Here is a 25,711-nt window from a genome sequence, read left to right as displayed (position 1 = left end):
TCTGTCTAGTCCTGTTAGAATTTTATATGTTTCGATGAGATCATCTCTCATTCTTCTGAACTCTAGTCGACCCAATCTCTCCTCATATGTCAGTCCTGCCATCCCAGGAATCAGTCTGGTAAACCTTCGTTGCACTCCTTCCATGGAAAGGACATCCTTCCTCAGATAAGGAGACCAAAACTGCACACAATACTCCAGATATGGTCTCACCAAGGCCCTGTATAACTCCAGTAAGATATCCCTGCTCCTGTACTCAAATCCTCTTGCAATGAAGGCCAACATACCATTCGCCTTCCTAACTGCTTGCTGCACCTGAATGTTCGCTTTCAGCGACTGGTGTACAAGGACACCCAGGTCTTGTTGCACCTCCCCTTTTCCCAATCTGTCACCATTCAGATAATAATCTGCCTTTCTGTTTTTACAACCAAAGTGGATAACCTCACATTTATCCAAGTTATATTGCATCTGCCATGTTCTTGCCCGCTCACCCAACTTGTCTAAATCACATTGGAGCCTCTTTGCATCCTCCTCACAGCTCACATTCCACCCCAGCTTTGTGTCATCTGCAAACTTGGAAATGTTACATTTAGTTCCCTCATCCAAATCATTGATGTATATTGTAAATAGCTGGGGCCCAAGTACTGATCCCTGCATACCCCAGTAGTCACTGCCTGCCACCCGGAAAAAGACCCATTCATTCCTACTCTCTGTTTCCTGTCTGTCAACCAATTCTCAATCCATGCCAGTATATTCCCCCCAATCCCATGTGCTTTAATTTTGCACACTAACCTCTTGTGTGGGACCTTATCAAAAGCCTTCTGAAAATCCAGGTACACCACATCCACTGGTTCTCTCCTATCTATTCTACTAGTTACATCCTCAAAAAACTCCAGTAGATTTGTTAAGCATGATTTCCCTTTCATAAACCCATGCTGACTTTGTCCAATCCCATTAATGCCTTCCAAGTGTTCTGTTATCACATCTTTTATAATAGACTCTAGCATTTTCCCCACTACTGATGTTAGGCTAACCGGTCTGTAATTCCCTGTTTTTTCTCTCCCTTTTTTAAATAGTGGAGTTACATTTGCCACCCTCCAATTTGTAGGAACTGTTCCAGAGTCTATAGAATTTTGGAAGATGATCACCAATGCATCCACTATATCCAGGGCCACTTCCTTTAGTACTCTGGGATGTAGATTATCAGGCCCTAGGGATTTGTCAGCCTTTCGCCCCATTAATTTCCCTAGCACTATTTTTTTTTTACTAATACTGGTTTTCTTCAGTTCCTCCCTCTCACTAGATCCTTGGTTCCCTAACATTTCTGGGAGGTCATTTGTGTCCTCCTTTTTGAAGGCAGAACCAAAGTATGTGTTTAATTGTTCTGCCATTTCTTTGTTCCCCATTATAATTTCTCCCATTTCTGACTGTAAGGGACCTACATTTGTCTTCACTAATCTTTTTCCGTTGACATATTGATAGAAGCTTTTACAGTCAGTTTTTATGTTCCCTGCTAGTTTACTCTCATACTCTATTTTTCTCCTCTTAATCAATCTCTTTGTCCTCCTTTGCTGAATTCTAAACTGTTCCCAATCCTCAGGCTTGCAGGCTTTTCTGGCAATTTTATTTATCTCCTCTTTGGATCTAATACTATCCCTAATTTCTTTTGTAAGTCACGGTTGAGCCACCTTTCCTGTTTTATTTTTGCGCCAGACAGGAATGAATAATTGTTGTAATTCCTGCACACATTCTTTAAATATTAGCCATTGCCTATCCACCATCATCCCTTTTAGTAAAGTTCCCCAAACTATCATAGCCAACTCGTACCTCATACTTTCGTAATTTCCTTTATTTAGATTCAGGACCCTGGTTTCGGATTCAACGACTTCACTCTCCATCTTAATGAGGAATTCTATCATGTTATGGTCGCTCTTCCCTAAGGGACCCTGCACAACAAGATTGTTAATTAATCCTTTCTCATTGCACAATACCCAGTCTAGGATCGCCTGTTCTCTGGTTGGTTCCTCAACGTATTGGTCTAGAAAATCATCACATACACACTCCAGGAATTCCTCCCCCACAGTATTATCGCTAATTTGGTTTGACCAATCTATATGTAGATTAAAGTCACCCATGATTATAGTTGTCCCCTTCTTGCATGTATCTCTAATTTCCTGTTTAAAGCCCTCCCCTACATCTTCACTACTGTTTGGGGGCCTATAGACAACCCCCACCAATGTTTCCTGCCCCTTGGTGTTTCTTAGCTCCACCTATATAGATTCCACATCGTGATTTTCCAAGCCAATATCCTTCCTCACTATTGCATTGATTTCCTCCTTTACTAACAACACTACCCCACCTCCTTTCCCTTTTTGCCTGTCCTTCCTAAATATTGAATACCCCTGGATGTTCAGTTCCCATCCTTGGTCACCCTGCAGCCATGTCTCCGTAATCACAACTATATCATAACTGTTAATATCTATCTGTGCTGTTAATTCTTCTAGCTTATTGTGAAAGCTCTGCGCATTAGGACACAATGTACAGTAAGAAGCAGCATAACATTAGATCAAAGAGAGTCCTTGAAAAAACTCGCACACAGAACTGTATGTCTGTTGAAGCACGCATGGGACTCTGTCAATCAACAAATAAAGCAGCGTGGCTTCAAGAAAACTAGGTTTTCTATGGCTGAGGAGTTACATCGAGTCTACAGCGCAGGAACAGGCCATTCAGCCCAACTGGTCTATGCCGGTGTTTGTGCTCCACATGAGCCTCCTTTCTCTCTACTTCATCTAACCCTATCAGCATATCCTTCTATTCCTTTCTCCCTCACGTACTTATCTAGTTTACCCTTAAATGCATCTATGCTATTTGCCTCAACTACTCCTTGTGGTAGCACGTTCCTCATTCTTACCACTCTTTGGGTAAAGAAGTTTCTCCTGAATTCCAATATTTTTGTGTTAACTCCTTGCATTATAATGCCATTAATGGTTTTCCCGTTCACCTATCACCTCTGTGCTTGCCGACCGACATTGGCTCCCAGTTCATCAACACCTTGATTTTAAAATTTTCATCCTCGTGTTGAAATCCCAACATCACTTCGCCCCTCCCTCTCTCTGTAACCTCCAACAGGCCTACAAGCCAAGGAGGAAAGTGCAGATGAGATTGTGGCAGAAATCGGCACTGTGACAGCACCAGGCGGGATGTCAGAGGACGAATTCTCTCAGCCATGGCAACATGTAACAAGTGTGGCTTAAATAAAATTTGAGAGCCCACATACACACTGATTTACTTTGCTTACTAGTGATTTGGGAGCATTTTTAATGCCAGGTTAATGTTTGAGAACCGCTACTCATTTTACCATCCACCTCGTATAGCGAGCAAACCACTTTAACACCAACGCGCTCGATATAAGCAGTAGGGGCTGTACCTAAAAAGACGCACATTCAATTGGAGCAGAATATAAAACAGTTCAGAAAAGCTGATATTAGCTTTACAGTTTAGAATCACCGGTAGGGAAATATAATTGTTTTCTCGAACAATGGACAGTCCTCATATACTGTACTATACTTACCTGTATAATCCCTCCCATTAAGGATGCTGCAACTGCCATTGAAGTACAAAGTACACCAAACAATATGCCTGTAAAACAGTGTTAATAATGGAGATTAGAAGGTGGCTGTATATGTTCATAAGGAAATTCAAGTGCGCCCACCTGCCATATTGGGCAAGGACAAAAAAGAGGCGTCCTTTACTCACACCTAACACAGGCATTAGGCCCTTTGCACATGTAAATAAGGGGCCTAATGCCTGCTTGAGGTCCCCGTTGCATGATTTTTTGCCCTTAGGCAGCCGGCACCATCGCTACCCTACAGAATGCCTGCAACAGAAATGGTAAATGACTTACCTCTGAATTTGGAGTCAGGAGGAGCATTCCTGGTCACTCCTGAAGGACCACTTCCCAAATGCTGCTGTTCCCGGCTCTTAGATCCCCAATTCCCAACCTCCAGGCTCCCTGGCCCCGATTCTCGATCTCCCTCGCCCCAGCCCCAATCCCCGACCTCCGACCTCCAAGCCCCAGGCTCCCCAGCGGCCTGACCTTCCACCACTCACCGTCTCAGGCTCCTCCCGCAGCTCCGTTCCTATGTGAATGAGGTCTGAGTCCCAATGTCCTGGGCTCCTCGGACCCTACCATTCGTGTGCAGGGTGAGTATCCTGAGCGGGGTGGGGAGGATAGGGAAGGAAGAGTCCAGAAATGGCATTCCTGAATTTTTGGCCCTAATTTGAGGATCATCTTAGTAAATCACTTTTTTACCCTTTCCTATGAGGAGAGATTGATTAAAATGGGCCTATACTCTCTGGAGTTTAGAAGAATGAGAGGTGATCTTATTGAAATATATAAGATTCTGAGGGGGCTTGACAGGGTAGATGCTGAGAGGATGTTTCTCCTGGCTGGAGAGTCTGGAACTAGGGGGTATAATCTCAGGATAAGGGGTCGGCCATTTCAGACTGAGATAAGGAGGAATTCCTTCACTCAGAGGGCTGTGGATGCGCAGCCTTTGTGTATATTCAAGACTGAGATCAATAGATTTATGGACTCTCGGGGAATCAAGGGATATGGGGATCGGATGGGAAAGTGGAGTTGAGGTTGAAGATCAGCCATCATCTGATTGGATGGTGGAGCAGGCCTACTTCTGCTCCTATGTCTTATGCTCTAATGTTCCACGGCCGTATCATTCTTCCTATAGTAGAGTGTGCCAAACTGGTCTTAATATTCCAACTTCAGCCCAAACAACGATTTGTATGTGTTTAACATGACCTTTTTGTTTTTGTATTCTAAACCCTATTCATAAAACCTACGATCCCAGGCACTTTTTAAGAAAAAAAGTTAAGACGAGGGAAGACAAAAGAAATGTAGTAGCTGATTCCTGTTCTCCCCTGCCTGGGCATGTCAGCTGGAGTGTGTCAGAATTGCTCTGTGCTTGACTTGACTTAAACTCACCTTAACCTCCATGCTTAGGTCATGTGTGTAGGCCCAACATTCCCCTGACACAAGCCGGTCCTTTGGCAGGGTCCTGAGCCAAAGAGCAGGGGAAGGGAAGTCGACAATTGCTGTAGGAGTGACCACTGGCTTCAGAGCCATCTGGTTACTATCCAAAAACAGCAGCCAGAAGTTCTTCAGGTCCAAAGATCTTGTGCTGCTCCTTGGAAAAGGACGCTTAGCTTTTCTTCAGCCTCCATGTGCTTGCTGCCTGCTGCTTCTCAGATCCTCTAATCGGGGGGAACTGGTACAAGCAATAAGAGCCACTTGTTGCGGACAAGTATCCCCTCGGAGTCTGCCAAGTGAAGACCTAGACAAATGAGGTGGGCAATATCGTGATGTCACTCCTGCCTCATATGCATCCTATTTCAAAGCTGCACTTTTCCAGTAAAATCCCAGAAGTAGAAATACAGCTAAAGGGGTGAAATCCTGGCATCATTGGGTCTCTGCCCCTTTTACCTCTGTTTTGATCCTGGAAAATAAATGTTCCCTGGAAAGGAAAATCAGCCCCATAATCTCAGTTAACTGCTTATGCTTTGCTGCTATGGCATTTAATTTTTAAAAAATATTTATGAATCAAAAATAAGTGTGACAGAGCACAAGCCACGGACGGCAATGTTGTATTAACCAAAATTTACTGGGGGAAGTCTGTGGAGCTTCCTCCTCAGGCAAAATAAAATCAAAATGCAATAATACAAGGTGGATGTGCGCACAGCACAGCAAGCACATAGCTCAGAATGCCTGGAAGAGAATTGAGTTTCTGTATGCTTCAGTTCCTCTTTACAAGTGAATTTGATGAACAATACATACTGAAAGTACTTACATAAGCTTTTGCTGATCCAGGTGCTCAGCTTGTCTGACATGTTGGGGAAGCATTGCTTAACGACTTCTTCGTACGTTACAGTTGCAAGTGCATTAATACTAGCAGCTACCGTGCTAAGGACCAGGAAGAAAAGCAGGATCACTACTATGTGCTGACAACCTATCATTGTGCTTTGACGTTACTTTTTCAGCGAGGGAATTTAGTGTCGAAATTCCCAAATACTGACCTGAGTGTGCCACTAAATGCACAAGCCACAAAAAGTCCAGGAAGTCCTGGTAGGTGTCCCAGTATTTCCATAACAAAATAGGGCATTAACTTCAAAAGAGAAAAGAAAAAAATGTTAAAGATGATGTTAGAAAGTATTTCCTTAATACATTTTTAATAATACAGTATTTGAAATTTCTGAATCAAAGATCCATTAAAAATCCAGTGCACAGTTTTGATTAACTTATGCCTCCCTTCTCTCCATACTGTCCATCATACAAGTTAACATAACATAGAAAATTGAAATAATTATGCCACCAGACATTGTGTTCTGTAAGCCGTGTTGGGAGAGGCATCAGGAAAGACTGGTCAATGCTGCAGTATTCTTACCCTGAAGGTATCAGGGTAAAATTAATGCGCAGTTTATGACCTCATTAAAATAATGGACAGAGGAATGTCATATGAACACAATGGGCCAGAATTTGCTGTCAAAATAACGGCAAACCTAATGTCGCTCGCCGTTATTTATGGGTAAATGTTACAGCAACTTCAGGCAAGGAGCAGGTGTGCTGTTTAACGAGAATATCCAAAAGTTGTTGTCCGAGTTCCACCACTCTACAGTTAGCTTCGCGAAAATGACATCTCACCCTTAGCCTCCCCATTTTTTTAGGAACTTGCTGTATTTGCCCATTAATTGCCCATTAAATGCGCCACAGAAAGCTAAGTCTTGTCATTTCAAGCGTAAGTAACAACATAAGTGTTAATGAGTGCCAGTCAACCTCTCTGACACGGAATATTAGCTGGTACAAGTGTGGAGTCTCATTCCTTCAGGTTTTGAATTTTTGGAGGAGATTTTAAATTTTAAAATTTATTTTCTTACTTTTCCTTTCTGTCTCTTTTTTCTCTATCTCTTAATTCAATCTTTCTTTCCTTCTCTTTATTTCTCCTGTACCTGATTTGACATTGAATTCACCCCCTTTAATTCACCCTCCTTCTCAGTTCTTCCAGTGTTTATTTCCCAATCCTTAAATCTCATTGTTTAAGGAAATACCCTGTTGCTTGCCTGTTTACTCAGGACCCAGATGCCTTGTTTCCCTGCTGTGCCATTGTCAGCTTGTGGGCAAAGATTTTTTGAGCTAAAGGATGCAGGAGCAAGTTTAACTAACGGCAAATGCCGTTAGATGCCCTGCTACAGGAAATTCTGGCGCATTAAATATGTTCATCCACTATTATTGCCAACGGTAGTCTTCCCTATGGAGTACTGTTTTCGCTGAAGATTCAGCCACTGCAATTTCCTCCGAGCTAAATTTTGCATGACTATAGAATAGATAAAAAATGCAATCAGCTTGTTGGAAGTCCTGTACTATATTTACATTACAGCTGTATTGTCAGTGTAAACCAGTTTCGTTAAAGTTTTGGTGTAAATCTGGAGTCAGGACCTGGAGGAGGAAGCCGTACTCCATTTCACTCAAGAGTTAGCCAGGCCCCGGCTTTGAATTCACACTACAATTTCTTAGCTTAGCAGTAGCATGAATGGAACATTAGTGATAGTCTTTGTTAATATTAGTGGCAGCTTCAATAATACATCCCTAACATAAGCCATTCAAGAAGTAATCCCCTCCTAGATAGGTGATGCAAACAACCTGTAGAACTTAAAGTGGACAGATGTTAAACAGAGTTGCCCTTCCTTGCCGTAAAAGGAGACAGGGAACTTATCATTGCCCAGAAGCTGTGTCAGTTAGCAAATCTACGAAAGTTTATAATTACCCTTGCCAATGCTTCAATGATTTTGTAGAAGATTCATGTTACAAGATAAAGAGTATTTCATAATATTAGTTACGCTATTCTGCACTGTTTAATAGATTGGTAAGTTTGGTATCCGTTTATTTTGTTATCATGGTTTTAATGCTTACCTGGTCTGATGCTGAAATGAATCCTGCAGTCCACGGATCACAGTTTACATAATACCCATACATAATCAGCCCGGAGAACACTGCACAGACAATGATTACCCAGAGACCAAGCAAATTCAGATACAGTGCCCTAGGATAAGAATTGAGGTATCAGCTTTACAAGCAACTTGCAGCCTCTTTAAATATTGCAACAAAATATGTTCATATTTCCAATATTTGTATTGTTGAGTTCTGTCTGAATGTATCTCATGGGTAGTTTGAAAAACATCGGTACATACTCTGCATTTTATCAACAGTAATATTCTGGTGGTGACCTGGTGATGTTACATATAAGGGGTCAGTTTACAGACTTATACAAAGCCTCGTGCTCTAGGAATGCATGTTAGCAATTCAGATGTGCAGTCCATGATTTTCCATGCATTAAATTTGTGGCCTCCAAGTGAGTGAGGATCTATGACGGGAACACGATCTTGTGAAGTTACCTTTTATAATGTGCCAACATGCTCCGTGGGGTCGTAGGATACAGATTTACACTTGATTCCACTGGCGGTGAGTTTTTGATCTCACTTGTGCTATCAGTGGGAGTGGGGTTACTCACAGGAAAGGAAGGAACATCATGCAACTGAATTGACTTGGTGTACCTCCTGTTGCTATTAAACCCTAAATAATCTTCACGTCCAGGATCTGGATGTGTCGTGTGATATACCTATGAATATTAAGATGATCTTCAAATTTTTTTGTGCACTTGCTCTCGTATAGAATTTTACAGTAGAATTAAAAATGAAAAAATTCTAATTTATAAAGCACAGTGATCAGGCAATGCTTGTTACAAAGTAAATGTTGTAGATAATTTTGTGCCATTAATAATTTTTGTTCGGGAAACAGGGCGATGCAGTGGGTTTCAACTCCAGAATCTGGGTTCAATTCCAGCCCAGACGAATGGGATAATGTGAAATTGGATTGGGCTGTCTTGCCATCAGCACAAAACTGTCCCTAATTTGGCACCGATTGACAATCTCACCTTGTGAAGTCACAGGGTGGAACACATGTCACACTGGTGCAGTAGGGATTACTTTTCTCAAGTAGGGGCTGACGAATACTGTTGGGACAGAGTAGACGGGGCTTTACTTGGCAGCTGGACATACTTAGGCCTGACACTAGATGCCTCAAATAGAAGAAGTTTTAATCTCCAGCTCAAAAATCCTTCACATTAATGAGCACAAAAATGAAAGTGAGTCTTTGGAAATATTACTGTGTTGTCCACATTGAATGGCCAAAAAACCAAACAGCTTTGCACTTACATTTTAGCATGTCTTTCTGATTTGCACGAAATGCATCTTTGGATGGTGGACTGATTCACTCCATAGATTCCCAACCAGGTAAATGTGCCTCCTACTGCCACTGTCCAAAAGGTGTGACGCCTCAAAGGATCTACTGCAAAACTAATTCAAATGTAAATCAAACAAAGCCACTCTGTCTCCTAAATTCACTTCATTAGAATTTCAAGTCTCTAAAAGAAATTATTGAGGATATATGTCCAACTGAGACTTTAGATTTGAATATACGTTCTTTTTTGTGTTGTCTGAAAATCAAGCTGAATTAAGCGTAACCATATACCTTTTACTTGTATTTGCCATGAGACAACAAAACCAATGTGCCACAAGAGCAAGCAAAACTGACAGTGCTCAGCAAAATAACTAGCATGGAAACAGCGGTCACAGCGAAGGGATTGTGTATCACCACTTTATATTCCAATGTCAAGTGACTTATGAAAGACACCCTCATCAGAGATACAATGGGGCTAATTTCCAGCTTCGCTGCCTGGGTGGTAACCTGGCAGAGGCGATCAGCCACCTGCTGTAGAAACAGCCCGATTTTCATTCCGTAGGAATCAATGTACCGACGATCAGGTGAGCGATTCGCTCGGCTTGGTTGCCGCCCAGGCTGCGAAGTTGAAAATGATCCCCATTGAAATTCCCCACTTACACTATCAAAATCTTTCATAGGAAATTTAATAGAGGTTTTTAAAACTATCAGACTTCTCTGCTCCAGTGAAAATAGTCCCAGTATTGTAAGTCTCTCTTCATAACCTTACTGAAACTAGTTACAGGGTTTTTACGCTTAAAAAGCATAATTATTCTTACCAGTGACCTGCCCTTTATTTGTTAGTACTTTTGCTTAATTGTACAATCCCACAGTTTTGTGTAATTTGTATGTGATCTGCTGCTATCACCAGGGTTACGAATCGCTTGGTCCAATTAGAAAGAGCGGCTCGTTGCCAGCCTTATAGTTTTACAACAACATCAACAACAACTTGCATTTATATAGCACCTTTAGCATAGTAAAATGTCCCAAGGTGCTTTATAGGAGTGTTATCGAACAAAATTTGACACCGAGCCACCTAAGGAGATATTAGGACAGGTGACCAAAAGCTTGGTCAAAGAGGTAGGTTTTAAGGAGCGTCTTAAAGGAGGAGAGAGGAGTAGAAAGAAGTTTAGGAAGAGAATCCCAGAGCTTAGGGCCTAGGCAGCTGAAGGCACAGTCGCCAGTGCAGGAGGCCAGAATTGGAGGACCGCAGAGATCTCGGAGGGTTGTGGTGGAGGAGGTTACAGAGATAGGGAGGGGTGAGGCCATGGAGGGATTTGAAAACAAGGATGAGAATTTTAAAATCGAGGCGTTGCTGGACCAGGAGCCAGTGTAGGTCAGCGAGCACAGGGGTGATGGGTGAACGAGAATTGGTCCGAGCTAGGATACGGGCAGCAGAGTTTTGGATGAGTTCAAGTTTTAGAGGGAGAGCTCTGCCTATCCAATTCAAGGCCATAAGTTTAGATGCTAGCGTTACCTGTCATTGTCGTTACCTACTTTATGGCTGAGTTTTCTTAGCTCGAAGCTGGACTGCTAGATCTTGGGTACTTCCCAGGAATGGAGAGCCAGAAGGACTTGAGGCAGCCACAGCAGAATTAAGACCCCAAATTTCTTTGGGGGTTCTGAATTCTGTCAGGAATCCAACAAAATGTATTGCAAAAAAGGGTGCCAGCATGCATCGGGAGCTTCCATTCACCCACTTACAAGGTGCCAAGAGGAAGGAACCTGGGAGACTGGGACTCCCTACCGTGGGAAGTTTCAATTTCTGGATCAGCGAGGACCCAGTTTAACACTGTACGTTGAGAGAGATGTACTGGTCTCCAGAAGGGCGCAAGTGGGCCTCACTGGTTGATCCAGGTCAGGGAGCAGCCTGGACCTCCAAAGAAAGGATATTAAAAAAAAATCCTGTGTCACGCTCTTTACACAAGTGGGTGAGGGGGAGCTGTATTTGGTTTCAGGATAGCTCACGCCCCGAGGCCCCCCCATCCCCCACCCCACTATGGCAAGCAGGTGCCGGATTTCTTTACAGCATGGGGTAGGCTGGTGCCAGAGATAGCTAAACTGCAAACAAGGTGTCCTCCTGCTGACCCTGAAAACTCCAGCAGGTATGATCCAGATGTAAATGCCAGGATCATGGCCCATGGATTTTTGGGGCCAGTGTCTTTATGATCACAGTAAAAAAATGAGATAAGTAAGGAAGAACCCTCCAGAGACAAGTTGATCATCTGTAGGTACTGAACTCTATCAAATTGCAAGGTTCAGAATGTGTTTCTTAGCATTAAGGGGAAGCCCCTTGCCCCCCCCCCTCAAACTCCAGCTACTCTCTCCTCCAAAGAAGTCTGACGGTGGTCCTTGTGAAGGGTTACCTACTCAAATATATTGAGCCTTTGGCCTTTGCCTGCGATCTTCCACATATTGCTGCTTCCCCCTAACAAGATTGTTCCTTGGATAAGAACTGTTAAGAATCCCAACACCATCACGACCATCTGGAACGCATCTGTCCACACCACCGCCTTCAAACCACCCTGAAAGTTTAGAGAAGCATTAATTCCGCGGCTGGACATTCATCCTAAATAAGAGTCGTACTTTTTGAAAAATAATCTCTCGCGTGTAAATTACATAGATGAGATAAAACGGAGGTGTTAACCAGTCTAATGATTAATGTGTATTGATTTTCATTACATTGCTTTCCAAAGCTTCAAAAGATAATTGGATATATACTTTAAAAGGAAAAAAAATTCAGAGCTATCGGGAAGAAGTTGGGGGAGTGGGACTAATTGGATCGTTCTTTCAAAGAGCTGGCACAGGCACGATGGGCTGAATGGTCTCCTTCTGTGCTGTAAGATTTTATGATGTGAACCCACTGGCCTGTCCATTCTCCCAAGAAATCCACTTGAGGTGATATTGCTACTGGACATAACCTACGAGGTGGATTTTAACTCGGAGCAGGTTTCCGGCAGGAGTTAATGTCGCACCTGCCATAGGTAGCAGGAGGCCAGGGCAATTTTAACCGCTGGGCCTCATTTAAGTGCCGAAGGTCCACTTCCCACCTGGAATGGGTGGGAAGAGGGTGGAGAGCAACTGCCGGCAGGGGAAGATAGGTTGTCCCCTGGCCACCTGCCGGCTTCGAGATAAATGGGGAAGGAGGGTGTTTCGGGAAGGTCTCGCAGTGGGGGGAGTCTGGGGCAGGGGAAGCCCATAGGGGCACTCCTGCTCCTCCTAGCCCCACTAAAGAAATTTTTTGAATTACTTGGAGGGTCTCTTCACCTTTCCCACCAGTTGTCAGCCTGGCGGGAAGGCAATGGCAGCTTCCCCACTAAAGCACAGGTTAAAATGCCATTGGGGTCCTGTTGAAGTAATAGGACCCCAATTTGCATCAATTCATGAGGCTCCCTCCCTGCTTTAGGAAAGCACCTCATCATCTTGTAGAGCCCCACAGGTTAATATCGGAAATGGTAACCTCTTTTTAACCGCCTAACCGCCTGGTTTCTGCCGGGATAAAATCGACCCCAAAGTTCTTTCAGATTGTTCCCACTGTTGGCCAGATGGCTGACAGAATAAGCGCAAGGGGTGGGCGGGGCGGGGGGGGTGGTAATTTTAATCAAACCCATCCAGGGGGTAACTGACTGGATCGGATCGGCCGCCCATTTAACACTCGGCCCGATTTTACTCTCCATTGATTTTAATAGAAAGTAAAATCGGACGGGGTGTAAAACATGCGGCCAATTCAATCTCGCCAATTTCCCACCGGGCCGGTTCGGTTAAAATGACCCCCCAAGATCTTTACAATGAAACTTTAGGAGACCAAACAGCCATTAAGACTTTTTAAAAAGAAAATTAAACGCCTCGATATATTAACACCAAAATAGCATTTGTCTCAATTATTAACTGGAAACATTGAAAGTTCAACTGAATTATCTGTGACATTGTTGCACAAGTGTCTAGATCACTGCACAATTTTGAATGTAAACACTTATACGTACCAGTGTGCAGTAGAAGGTGCAAACTATTCCTGTTGCAAATACTGATCCCCATAGATCAAAGCCAGTCACTATGGAAGCAGAATACATATACTTAAAATAAAGGAAAGTAAATATGAATAACAAATAAAATAATTTAAAACATACTTAACATTGAAAATCACCTGAGTTCTGAAAATGGAGAACAAATTAGACCAATACTGAAAAAGCTAAAACCGGTTTAAGAAATAATTAATGCTAAATAGTTATCAAATTAGGACCACATTTAAATTGTAGTGAGTGATGTGTTGTGGGGAGTGGCGTAATGCATTTGGGAGAGTATTTTAGCTATTATTCTATTTTATAAGTTACTTATTCTGTTAAAGAATGTTCCAATTAATAAACTGAGTTATTATAGTCCAGGTAAGTACTTAAACTTCGGTCTTGAATAAAGTATTAATATTTAGTGACAGAAGGTAACCTAATAAGAGTTTCCTGTGTATAATTGTTCATGCAATACTCATGTATTTCAACATATGACAAAATGCTGGATAATATGTACTCCATACTGAAATAATAATCAATCTGAAGAAGCAGTAGAATAATAAAATAGTTTTTTTAACTCCATACTGTTATCTAGTTTTTTTTAGTTCGTTCATGGGATGTGGGCGTCGCTGGTGAGGCCAGCATTTATTGCCCATCCCTAATTGCCCTTGAGAAGGTGGTGGTGAGCCGCCTTCTTGAACCGTTGCAGTCAGTGTGGTGAAGGTTCTCCCACAATGCTGTTAGGAAGGGAGTTCCAGGATTTTGACCCAGCGACGATGAAGGAACGGCGATATATTTCCAAGTCGGGATGGTGTGTGACTTGGAGGGGAACGTGCGGGTGATGTTGTTCCCATGTGCCTGCTGCTCTTGTCCTTCTAAGTGGTAGAGGTCGCGGGTTTGGGAGGTGCTGTCGAAGAAGCCTTGGCGAGTTGCTGCAGGGCATCCTGGGGATGGTATACACTCCAGCCACCGTGCGCCGGTGGAGAAGGGAGTGAATGTTTAGGGTGGTGGATGGGGTGCCAATCAAGCCGGCTGCTTTGTCCTGGATGGTGTCGAGCTTCTTGAGTGTTGTTGGAGCTGCACTCATCCAGGCAAGTGGAGACCATTCCATCACACTCCTGACTTGTGTAAACAATTTTACAACACCAAGTTATAGTCCAGCAATTTTATTTTAAATTCACAAGCTTTCGGAGGCTTCCTCCTTCCTCAGGTAAATGTTCAGGAGCTCCTCGAAGCCTACGCATTTATACATATACTCCTGACTTGAGCCTTGTAGATGGTGGAAAGGCTTTGGGGAGTCAGGAGGTGAGTCACTCGCCAGAGAATACCCAGCCTCTGACCTGCTCTTGTAGCCACAGTATTTATATGGCTGGTCCAGTTAAGTTTCTGGTCAATGGTGACCCCCAGGATGTTGATGGTGGGGGATTCGGCGATGGTAATGCCGTTGAATGTCAAGGGGAAGTGGTTAGACTCTCTCTTATTGGAGATGGTCATTGCCTGGCACATGTCTGGCGCAAATGTTACTTGCCACTTATGAGCCCAAGCCTGGATGTTGTCCAGGTCTTGCTGCATGCGGGCTCGGACTGCTTCATTATCTGAAGGATTGCAAATGGAACTGAACACTGCAATCATCAGCGAACATCCCCATTTCTGACCTTATGATGGAGGGAAGGTCATTGATGAAGCAGCTGAAGATGGTTGGGCCTAGGACACTGCCCTGAGGAACTCCTGCAGCAATGTCCTGGGGCTGAGATGATTGGCCTTCAACAACCACTACCATCTTCCTATGTGCTAGGTATGACTCCAGCCACTGGAGAGTTTTCCCCCTGATTCCCATTGACTTCTGTTTTAGTAGGGCTTCTTGGTGCCACACTCGGTCAAATGCTGCCTTGATGTCAAGGACAGTCACTCTCACCTCACCTCTGGAATTCAGCTCTTTTGTCCATATTTGGACTAAGGCTGTAATGAGGTCTGGAGCCAAGTGGTCCTGGCAGAACCCAAACTGAGCATCGGTGAGCAGGTTATTGGTGAGTAAGTGCCGCTTGATAGCACTGTCGACGACATCTTCCATCACTTTGCTGATGATTGAGAGTAGACTGATGAGGCGGTAATTGGCCGGATTGGATTTGTCCTGCTTTTTGTGGACAGGACATACCTGGGCAATTTTCCACATTGTCGGGTAGATGCCAGTGTTGTAGCTGTACTGGAACAGCTTGGCTAGAGGCGCAGCTCGTTCTGGAGCACAAGTCTTCAGCACTACAGCCGGGATGTTGTCGGGGCCCATAGCCTTTGCTGTATCCAGTGCACTCAGCCATTTCTTGATATGACGTGGAGTGAATCGAATTGGCTGAAGACTGGCTTCAGTGATGGTGGGCATATCAGGAGGAGGCCGAGATGGATCATCCACTCGGCACTTCTGGCTGAAGATGGTTGCAAACGCTTCAGACTTGTCTTTTGCACTCACGTGCTGGACTCCGCCATCATTGAGGATGGGGATGTTTGCAGAGCCTCCTCCTCTGGTTAGTTCTTTAATTGTCCACCACCATTCACGACTGGATGTGGCAGGACTGCAGAGCTTTGATCTGATCCGTTGGTTGTGGAACCGTTTAGCTCTGTCTATAGCATGTTGCTTCCGCTGTTTAGCATGCATGTAGTCCTGAGTTGTAGCTTCACCAGGTTGGCACCTCATTTTTAGGTACGCCTGGTTCTGCTCCTGCCATGCTCTTCTACACTCCTCATTGAACCAGGGTTGATCCCCTGGCTTGTTGGTATTGGTAGAATGAGGAATATGCTGGGCCATGAGGTTACGGATTGTGTTGGAATACAATTCTGCTGCTGCTGATGGCCCACCAGTTTTGAGTTGGTCCAGTTAAGTTCCTGGTCAATGGTGACCCCCAGGATGTTGATGGTGGGGGATTCGGCGATGGTAATGCCATTGAATGTCAAGGGGAGATGGTTAGACTCTCTCTTTTTGGAGACGGTCATTGCCTGGCACTTGTCTGGCACGAATGTTACTTGCCACTTATGAGCCCAAGCCTGGATGTTGTCCAGGTCTTGCTGCATGTGGGCTCGGACTGCTTCATTATCTGAGGAGTTGTGAATGGAACTGAACACTGTGCAATCATCTGCGAACATCCCCATTTCTGACCTTATGATGAAGGGAAGGTCATTGATGAAGCAGCTGAAGATGGTTGGGCCTAGGACACTGCCCTGAGGAACTCCTGCAGCAATGTCCTGGGGCTGAGATGATTGGCCTCCAACAACCACTACCATCTTCCTTTGTGCTAGGTATGACTCCAGCCACTGGAGAGTTTTCCCCCTGATTCCCATTGACTTCAATTTTACTAGGGCTCCTTGGTGCCACACTCGGTCAAATGCTGCCTTGATGTCAAGGGCAGTCACTCTCACCTCACCTCTGGAATTCAGCTCTTTTGTCCATGTTTGGACCAAGGCTGTAATGAGGTCTGGAGCCGAGTGGTCCTGGCGGAACCCAAACTGAGCATCGGTGAGCAGGTTATTGGTGACTCATAGCACTGTCGACGACTGGACTGTAAATTAATCCCAGATGATCGAAAAAAGCTTTAATTTGGATTTGGTGTAAACCCTTTATAAAACAGGCTCTTAAAATCCAGTACAATAGGCTAAAACATGACGGAAACAATTTTTGAAGGGGTCAATATACATTTTCGTAAAAAGGTTCCAATGCAAGTAATAGTTTTTGCTAAGGTACTGAGCTGTCTGTTGCATTTTCCCACCAGTGGGAGGGAACGAGTTACCATTAATTTATATTTATGCATTGCATTCTTTGCAGAATAACACCATTTTATAACAGGATTACTAAGATTTATAAAAAGAGACCATTTTTTAAATAAAAGCTAAATTTTCCTCGTAAGCAGCACAAATGTATTAAATTAATGCAATCCGTCCCAGTTTGTTTGAGTCTGTGCAAAATTGCTTGCTGCCTTAGTTAATCTAAAATGGGCTATTCCTTCGTGTATTTTGACGTGCACCCAAACAACCAGCATTCTGCCATTTGCTGCATGTAGGAGTCAATCATGCATGTGGATCGGTAGCACAAGGAACAAGCCTTGAATGAACGTGCAAAGTCAACTTATTTTAGTAATTATTAAATGCTCCCTGCATGGTGGGATATCCAGTGAGTCAGTGGGGGTTAAATTGGATATGGCCCCAACCCTGCCCGACTACCGTGGTCAGCAACTAACCCGCCTGGTTCTTCCATTGCAGGCAGGACAAGACATTCGTCCTGCCTCAGCCAAGCGTTGAAATCCCGTGTTGACACGAAGGTTCAATGATATTTGCACTTTCCACCAGCAGGGGGCGCCCGAATCTCTTAAAGGCAATCTGTCTCTCTGACAGCCAGCCAACATCTCTTAAAGGTAGCCGGTACCTGTAATTTGCTAAAAATAACAGTCTGCTGTCTGCATGGAGTCTGAACGGAGATCAGATATCGCACGCGTTAAACACAGATGCAGGTCCGCCCCATGTTTATAAACTGTTCAGTTATTTTAAAACATTGAATAAAGGTTGCATACCGCTAAATCCCACATCCTCCAATCTGCACGCCAGACCTCACCAATTTGCTGGTCCGAGTTGGTACCAGGCCTGCGAGAGTGCATGCACCAGGGTTTTCTGCTGATCCGCTAGAGGCCTTGGTGCAAGAGTGGACAGAAGGAGGGCCATCCTATATCCGCAGGGTGGGTGGTGGGGGGGTAGCAAGAGGCCCTCCAGACATATGCCCAAAGGCAGTGGGAGGCAGGGGGGGATGCAGTTAATGCCAGGTGCACAGCAGCACGAACATGGATGCAATGTAGGGAGCAGTTCAATGCTTTGACATGAGTGGTCAAGGTGAGTGAGCTCAACTGTCAAGTGGCGTCTCCTACCAACTGCACCACTAGCCGCATCCACTACTCCAGGCACTACATCCCACATACCAACAAACTCTTTCCATCAGTAGGCAACTCTACCAATCAGATGCTTCCTCTCACCCTTACATAATACCACTGTTGCAAGCCGCCCACCCACAACTCACAGGCCACATACGCTAACAGCTATTCAACCATGACAGGAACATCACCCAGACACACATCCTGCTTTATTGCAGGAAAAGGTGGCGCATAACAGGAGGCAGCTAGTGGCAGTGGCATTAAGTCCCTCGAGCCTGTTCTGACATTCAGTGAGATCATGGCTGATCTGTGACCTAACTCCATATACCTGCCTTAGCCCCATATCCCTTAATACCCTTGGTTCACAGAAATCTATCAATCTCATATTTAAAATTCACAAGTGAGCTAGTATCAACTGCCGTTTGCAGAAGAGCGTTCCAAACTTTGCCCACTCTTTGCGTGTAGAAGCATTTCCTAACTTCACTCCTGCATGTCCTGGCCCTAAATGCTAGGCTATGATCCCTCGTCCCGGTATTCAAGTATAGGAGACCTCCAAATACAGTTACAAATGCATCAGCCAGAAGCAATAATCCAGCAACTAATCTGTAAATCCTGCATGGTTCTTTTAAATAGCGCTGGTGGGGAGTCCTCCAAGCATTCTGAGACACGTTTAGATGGTCGCGGTTAAGACTGTGCGATGAGTGGAGCATTAAGTGCCAAAATGGTGTCTATCACTTTAAATCAGCATTGCACACTGATCAAATGCATTTTCTCCCTACTTTACACGATGCCGGCATTTGTTATTTGCTCATGCGCTAAACCCTTTACCAAGATGGCATCCAGCGCACGTCACACTTGAAGCATGCGTATCCAAGATGCCATCTTGGTACTCCGGGAGGCCGTATAGTGCCAAAACAACTGGTGTTACATGGCCCAATTTCTAGCCCAGTAGCTCTTAAAGGGCTGCTGATCACAGCTACATGCTTAAAAAAAAATTAAAGGTTTGGTGCTAGCAGTTGAAAAGGCAAGCAAGAAGAGATAGGAGCAAGGCTGCTTCTCTCGGATGTTGCTCTTAGAATCATAGGAATTGCAGTGCAGAACGATGCTGGTTAGTCCTTTTCACCTGAGCCAGTGCAAGTTCTTCAATGACAGCTATCCTGTCTCATCCCATTTCCCCACCTTTTACCCATTTCCTTTTATATTTTTCCATTTCAAATTCTTATCCAAATGCCTCTTGAATTATGTCACACTTTAAGCGTTGTTGACTCACAGTGTGCTCCATGCACAGGGAGCATTTAACAATTATTAAATTGAGTTGACCACGCCAAGTCATTCAAGGTCAGTTCTTTCAGCGTCAATAGCTATTTGTGATAAAGCGTTCTATGTTCTAACAACCCCCTGTGTGAAAACATTTTTTTTTCAAACTTCCCCTTTCGTTCTTCTAGTGATAATCTTGAGTCCATGCCCCCTGCTCCTGATACATCCAACTAGCGAAAACAATCTTTCACTGTTTAATCTCTCACAACCTTCCATTGTTTTGAAAATCTATATTAGCTTCCTCTTTAACCTTTTGTATTCCAGTTGAAAAAGCCCAATTTTTTTGAGCCCTTGTTCATACTATAACCTTTCATTCCTGGTATAATTCTGGTGAATCTTCGCTGTACCCTTTCCGCAGCCCTAGTCTTCAATGGAGCACCCAGAACCGCATGAAATGTTCCATATGTGGCCTGACCAAAGTTTTGTACAAATTCAACATCATTTCCTTGCTTTTATACTAATCCAACTATGTATTACACCCAGAATCCCAGTTGCCTTTTTATGGCGTTTTCCACCTACACTTGCATTTTAAAAATTTAGGTATTTACACCCCTAGATCTCTAGAAAACTTTTGCTAACAGTACTAAAAAAAAACTATTAAGAATATAAAAGTTATAGAGGGGAAAAGGAAGATTATATATAAACTAAATGGTACGATTCTAAAGGGGGTGCAGAAACAGAGAGACCTGTGGGTATATGTGGCAGGACAGGTTGAGAAAGCATTCAGATTCCCTTCAAATATAGATATATTTGAATAGAAAAAATTTGCAGGGCTAAGGGGAAAAAGCGGGGGAATGGATTGCTCTTACAAAAAGCCAACACAGGCTCGATGGGCCGAATGGCCTCCTTCTTTGCTGTAACAATTTTATGATGCTATCATAGCATTGTAATGCTCATTTTGCTAATCTGTCAATGTTCTCCAACAGTAATAGGTTTAGGTATTGAATTACTGGAACTTATTACTACACTAAACTTGAATTGATGCCAGAAAAGCCTTCAGTGTGAGTTGATAACTTGTAATGTTCAATAATTTAGCAGCCCGGAAAGATAATTGTCCAATGGATAGGAAACAATGCATTAGGGTTAATGCGAATTTCTTAGATTGGAGAAAGGTCAGAAGTGGGGTAACCCAGGGTTAATTTTGGGTCCACTATAGGTGATTTGGACTTGAGAATAAGGAGCATGATATTGAAATTTTATAATGATGTCAATGAGAAGAACTTCAGGAAGTAAAAAACTGAAGAAGAACATAGACAGGTTAGCAAAATGAGCATCACAGGGGAATGCAGAGGTAGCAGATGCAAGCGAGAGTCTGCATTTTAGGAACACAACCAAGGAATGGGAGTAGATGCTAAATGGAAAGTTGCTGATGGGTGTGAAAGAAGAGGGAGATCTGGGGGGTGGGTTCAAGTACAAAATTCCTTGAAAGTGTTGACTGCAGTTAAAAAGCCATAAAAAAAGGCCAATAGCATTGAGCTTTACAAATAGGGGCATAGTGTACAAAGGTAAAGAGATATTGATAATTTTTTACAAGACAATGTCTGTGCACAGGGATAAGAAACTATAGTTGCAAAGTGAGACGAGAGATAGTGGGATTATATTGCTAGTTCCTGAACATTAAACAATACTAGAATATACACATTAGGCTCGATATTAGGAGGGAGGCGGATTGGCAGCGGGGGGTCGACTGGGCACGTGGATAGCGCGCCCAGTGAATTCGGGGTTCTCCGCAACACGATCGCAGCCTAATTGAAGGCACTTACCTTGGCTTCCGGGTTTCGTGCTGGAAAGCTGTGCAGTGGGCGGACTGCGCATCCGCATCATGGACTGTCAGCTGGAGGAGCCCTATTTAAAGGGGCAGTCCTCTACTGACTGATGCTGCAGAAAGGAGCCAAAATTACAGCATAGAGCAGCCCAGCGGGAAGGCTGCTCCCAGATTTAATGATGCCTCACTCCAGGTCCTACTGGATGGGGTGAGGAGGAGGGCGAGGACAGAGATCTTCTCCCCGGCGGACGGGAGGAAGTGGCCTGCCTCTGCCACCACGAAGGCCTGGCTCGAGTTGGCAGAGGAGGTCACCTGCACCACCAACATATCGCCCACCTGCATACAGTGCAAGAGGCGCTTCAATGCCCTAAGTAGGTCTGCCAAAGTGAGTACATTTACTCATTCCCCTACACACCGTCTGCCACATCACCACCCCCACCCCACATCTCCTTCTGCACTGCCAACACTACTCTCTCACATCACTTCTCACACCCACTCAAAGCTTGCTAGTACTCATCCCACCACTACCACTCAACCCAATCCTCATACAATCTCATGGCTCTATCTCATACGCACCCTCTCATGCATCTCTTTCACGGTCAGCCTCAATCAACCTGCCACTACTTGTGCTGCAGCCACAGGGCAAGCATCACATATGTGTAGTAGGAAGCGGAGGGCAAACATGTCGTGAGCATGAAGGGGATGCACAAGGGTGTTTGAGGGTTTGTCATGGTTTTTACTTATATTTGATTTCTGATCAACTCACATCACATATTATATTGCCACCACTACTGCCACGTCTTTGCAAATCTTGTCTGGTTTGTGCAATAATGCCCTTTCCTGAAGATCACCATGAAGACCCACAACTGATGCCACCCATTGTGTCACTGCAGAGTGGATATAGGTGTATTTGCAGGGCTCTTTTGTGCAGACGACTGAGAGACGTCGGCGATGTCCCCGGTGGCACCCTGGAAGGATGCGGAGGAGAAGTTGTGGAGGGTAGTAGTGACTTTGACAGCGACAGGTAAGAAGATGGTGCTCGGGCCAGCTGGGAGCAGCTCGGCATGAAGGAGGCTGCAGATGTCCATGACTATATGTCGAGTGACTTTGAGCCTTCGTGTCCACTGCTGCTCAGAAAGGTCCAGGCATCTGAGCCTCGGTCTGTAGAACCGATGGCGAGGGTAGCGCCTTCTGCGACGCATCTCTTTCTGCGGTTGCCCTCCCTCCTGCCGTGCAGGTGGATGTGTCACAGCACTGTGTTGTGGAGCTCCACATGTCTGAGATGGACGGCGTGGCCGGCGAGGCTGGTGATGCTGTTCGCCCTCCGAGGAGGTCATGATTGCAGCTATGGCGACCCCCATCCGGAAGATATACTTTTGAGGGGGTCCGCAAGGTAGGTAAATGTGTCTGCACACCGGGGTTGAGGTTCCAAGTTTGTGACTTTTATTGTTAGGAGGAGGGTGGTGGAGGCCAAACTTTGTCCAAAGCAACACAGTGTCCTCCTGCAATGAGTGAGGGTCTCCCCCCCCCACCCCCCTCCCCACCTGTCACATGGAACTTTGCAGCTGCCACAGGCTGGTGGCTGCAACACGCCCATTTCAACTGGGAGTGTCTCCCCCAGTACGGGAAACACACTCAGTTGAGATGAAAATCCCACCCCTCCTAAAATATCCTACAAATCAGGTCTGCTGACGACCTGAACTATCACATTAATTGCCTTAAGTGGGATCCCGCCGGAGGCTGTGCGCGCATCTAAGCGCGTCATTGGGGAACCCGGAAGTGGGCGGGTTGGAGCCGGGCTCTGGACCCACCCCGGGAATCCCCGATTTTCGGAGCTCCCCCGCCACGAACCAACCTGCTCGGACGTCCAAAAATCGAGCCCATTATGTCTGCTGTTATCATAGAAATGGCCCACAACACTACATATTTAATTTAAAGATCATAATTGAAGAAAGAACAAGCATTTATATAGCACCTTATCACACCTCTTGTGATACCCAAAATGACTTCACATAAAAAGAATTACTTTAAAGGGCAGTCACTGTTGCTGTGTGGAGGCAATTATGTTCACAGCAAGCAGTAATGGATTTAGATGTTGAATTACTGGAACTTATTACTGCACTAAACTTGAACTGATGCCAGAAAAAGCCTTCAGTGTGAGTTGATAACTTGTAATGTTCAATAATTACCATTTCATTTTACTTACCTTGATTCAGTGCCAGAGCTGGTGCATAAACCACAACCCCTGTATAGAGAATCTGAAGATTAAAAAAATCAATGTAACTTTTCTTTTTGATGTTTACTACAAAATATATATGTAACTACTGAATTCAACAATTGTGGCTTCTTACGGTCTGCAGGATATACATAACTGTAGCGGCAACACGAACCACCCTATTGAACCTCAACTCCAAGTACTGAGGGAGAAAAGGAAAGGTAGGTCAATTTATCAAATACATTTATGTAACCGAGAAACAAGAGAGTAAAACAGAATTTCCATTTCTATGGCACCTTACACATTCTCAGGATGGTCAAAGCACTTTACAGCCAATTAATTACTTTTTGAAATGGTGTCACTGTTGTTTTATAGGCAAATGTGGCAGCCAATTTACATACAATAAGGCCCCGCACACAGTAGTGAGAGAAATGTCCAGATAATCTGTTTTGGTGTTGTTTGTTAAGGGATACCTTTTGGCCAGCAGACTGGCAGAACTCCCCTGCTCTTCAAATAGTTCAACAAGATCTTTTACAGCCACCTGAGGGGCAGACTGAGCCTTAGTTTTAACGTCACATCCGAAAAATGATACCTCCAAAAATACAGTATTCGCTCAGCAATGCACTGAAGTGAAAGGCTAAATTATGCGCTCTAGTCCTGATTGAATTCTTGACCTTCTAACTCAGGTAAGAGTACTACCACTAATAAATGTAATCATAGAACAAATGCACACTGGTTTAATAGTGCTTTACTTTTTTACACTTTTCACTTGCATTTGTTTTATACAGTTTTCAAAAGCAGATGATATGTATTTTCAGTGTTAACTTTATATATGCACTATTTTCTGTGTGTTTTCTATGTAATATTCTATAACTGATCAATTCAGTGTGACATGCAAATTCTATTTGAAAGGAAGGACTAAGAGTATTGGACTTGCACATTTCTTTGATAAATTGTTTCCAAGTTAAATATTGTAAAATAAAATTGCCACAAGGTAGCTATATCTTCATTGGTCCCACCATTATCTTCACCTTCTCAAGGCCGGGTCCCTGAAAAGTGATGCACTCAATTCCAAGTACGTTCTGCTGTCAACAAGCAGGTAGGGTAGGAGTGCTGGGGTTGAGGCTGAACACAAAAACATTTTTTTTCAGTGCCCTAGTCATAGGAACAGTCAAATGATTCTGGTCTCAATTGAGAAGCTAATCAAAGAGGCAGCTTTCACAACGATCAACTGAAATTAATTTTTTTTTAAGGAATATACGAACATATGAGAAATGACGGACAGGAAAAGACCCATTGGTCCATCCAGCCTGTCCCACACAATTGTGATGTCTTGTGCAGTGCAATACATACATTCCCCATCCTATCCGGAAGCCATGTAACCTCCTGGGAGAGGCAAAAAACTAGATAAAAATCTGGAAAATTCCTCTCCGACCCCTTTTAGGCAATTGAAACTGGTCCACGAGACCACTTTGGCCCTTATTAATACGGTACCTGCCTCTTGTACAAGGTGGTCTCTATCCCAACCAGAAGCAGGTCCAGCTTTCGCTTGAAGGAATGGAGTGAATCAGTGTTCACTGCATGAGCTGGCAGCCTGTTCCAGAGGTCCACTATTCTCTGGAAAAAGAACCACCTCCTAACATCTAACTTAGATCTGCCTTTACATAACTTGAGATTGTGACCCCTAGTCCTCCCTAACCTATGTGGTTGAAACAAATTGACTACACAAACTCAATCTAATCCTTTCATCATCTTATAAACCTTGATCAAATCACCCCTAAGTCTACGCTTCTTTAAAGTGTAGAGACCCAGCTCTTTGAGCCTATCTTGGTAATTTAAACTGCCTTAAACTGGGAATTAATCTTGTGGTCCTCCTTTGCACCACATTTCCAAAGCCACAATATCACTCACCATTTGAGGATACCAAAACTGGATGCAGTATTCTAACTGAGGCTTAACCAAGGTCTTGTTCAAGGACAAAATAGTATGTTTTGTTTCATAGTGAACTCCAGCACCCTATTCGTTCTAGCTATTGCTTTACGGCCAAGATCTATGAACTAGAACGCCCAGATCACTTTCTTTCTCCACCGTCTTTAGTTCTTTTCCCTGAGCAGTGCATCTATATTTAACCTAACACTGCATTTTTCGAAGTTAAACATCATTTGC

General features: G+C 44.0%; 1 protein-coding gene across 2 annotated transcripts in view; it reads right to left on the bottom strand.

Annotated features, from left to right (window-relative positions):
- slc5a12 (solute carrier family 5 member 12) overlaps positions 1-25,711 on the bottom strand; it is a 40,618-nt gene that overhangs the window by 10,178 nt on the left and 4,729 nt on the right. The window contains exons 2-10 of one of the 2 annotated variants that reach the window (XM_067994090.1): positions 23,682-23,747; positions 23,537-23,588; positions 13,324-13,391; positions 11,711-11,865; positions 9,277-9,417; positions 7,976-8,105; positions 6,085-6,173; positions 5,859-5,971; positions 3,569-3,636 (exon numbers count right to left, since the gene is read on the bottom strand). In XM_067994090.1, coding sequence (XP_067850191.1) covers positions 3,569-3,636; positions 5,859-5,971; positions 6,085-6,173; positions 7,976-8,105; positions 9,277-9,417; positions 11,711-11,865; positions 13,324-13,391; positions 23,537-23,588; positions 23,682-23,747 — 882 coding nt within the window. The remainder of the gene's footprint in view (positions 1-3,568; positions 3,637-5,858; positions 5,972-6,084; positions 6,174-7,975; positions 8,106-9,276; positions 9,418-11,710; positions 11,866-13,323; positions 13,392-23,536; positions 23,589-23,681; positions 23,748-25,711) is intronic. The other variant, XM_067994091.1, reaches the window with a different exon arrangement.

The sequence above is a fragment of the Heptranchias perlo genome, chromosome 12 (genome assembly GCF_035084215.1).
Source record: "Heptranchias perlo isolate sHepPer1 chromosome 12, sHepPer1.hap1, whole genome shotgun sequence".
Taxonomy (NCBI): Eukaryota; Metazoa; Chordata; class Chondrichthyes; order Hexanchiformes; family Hexanchidae; genus Heptranchias; species Heptranchias perlo.
This window is presented reverse-complemented; position numbering and strand designations above follow the sequence as displayed.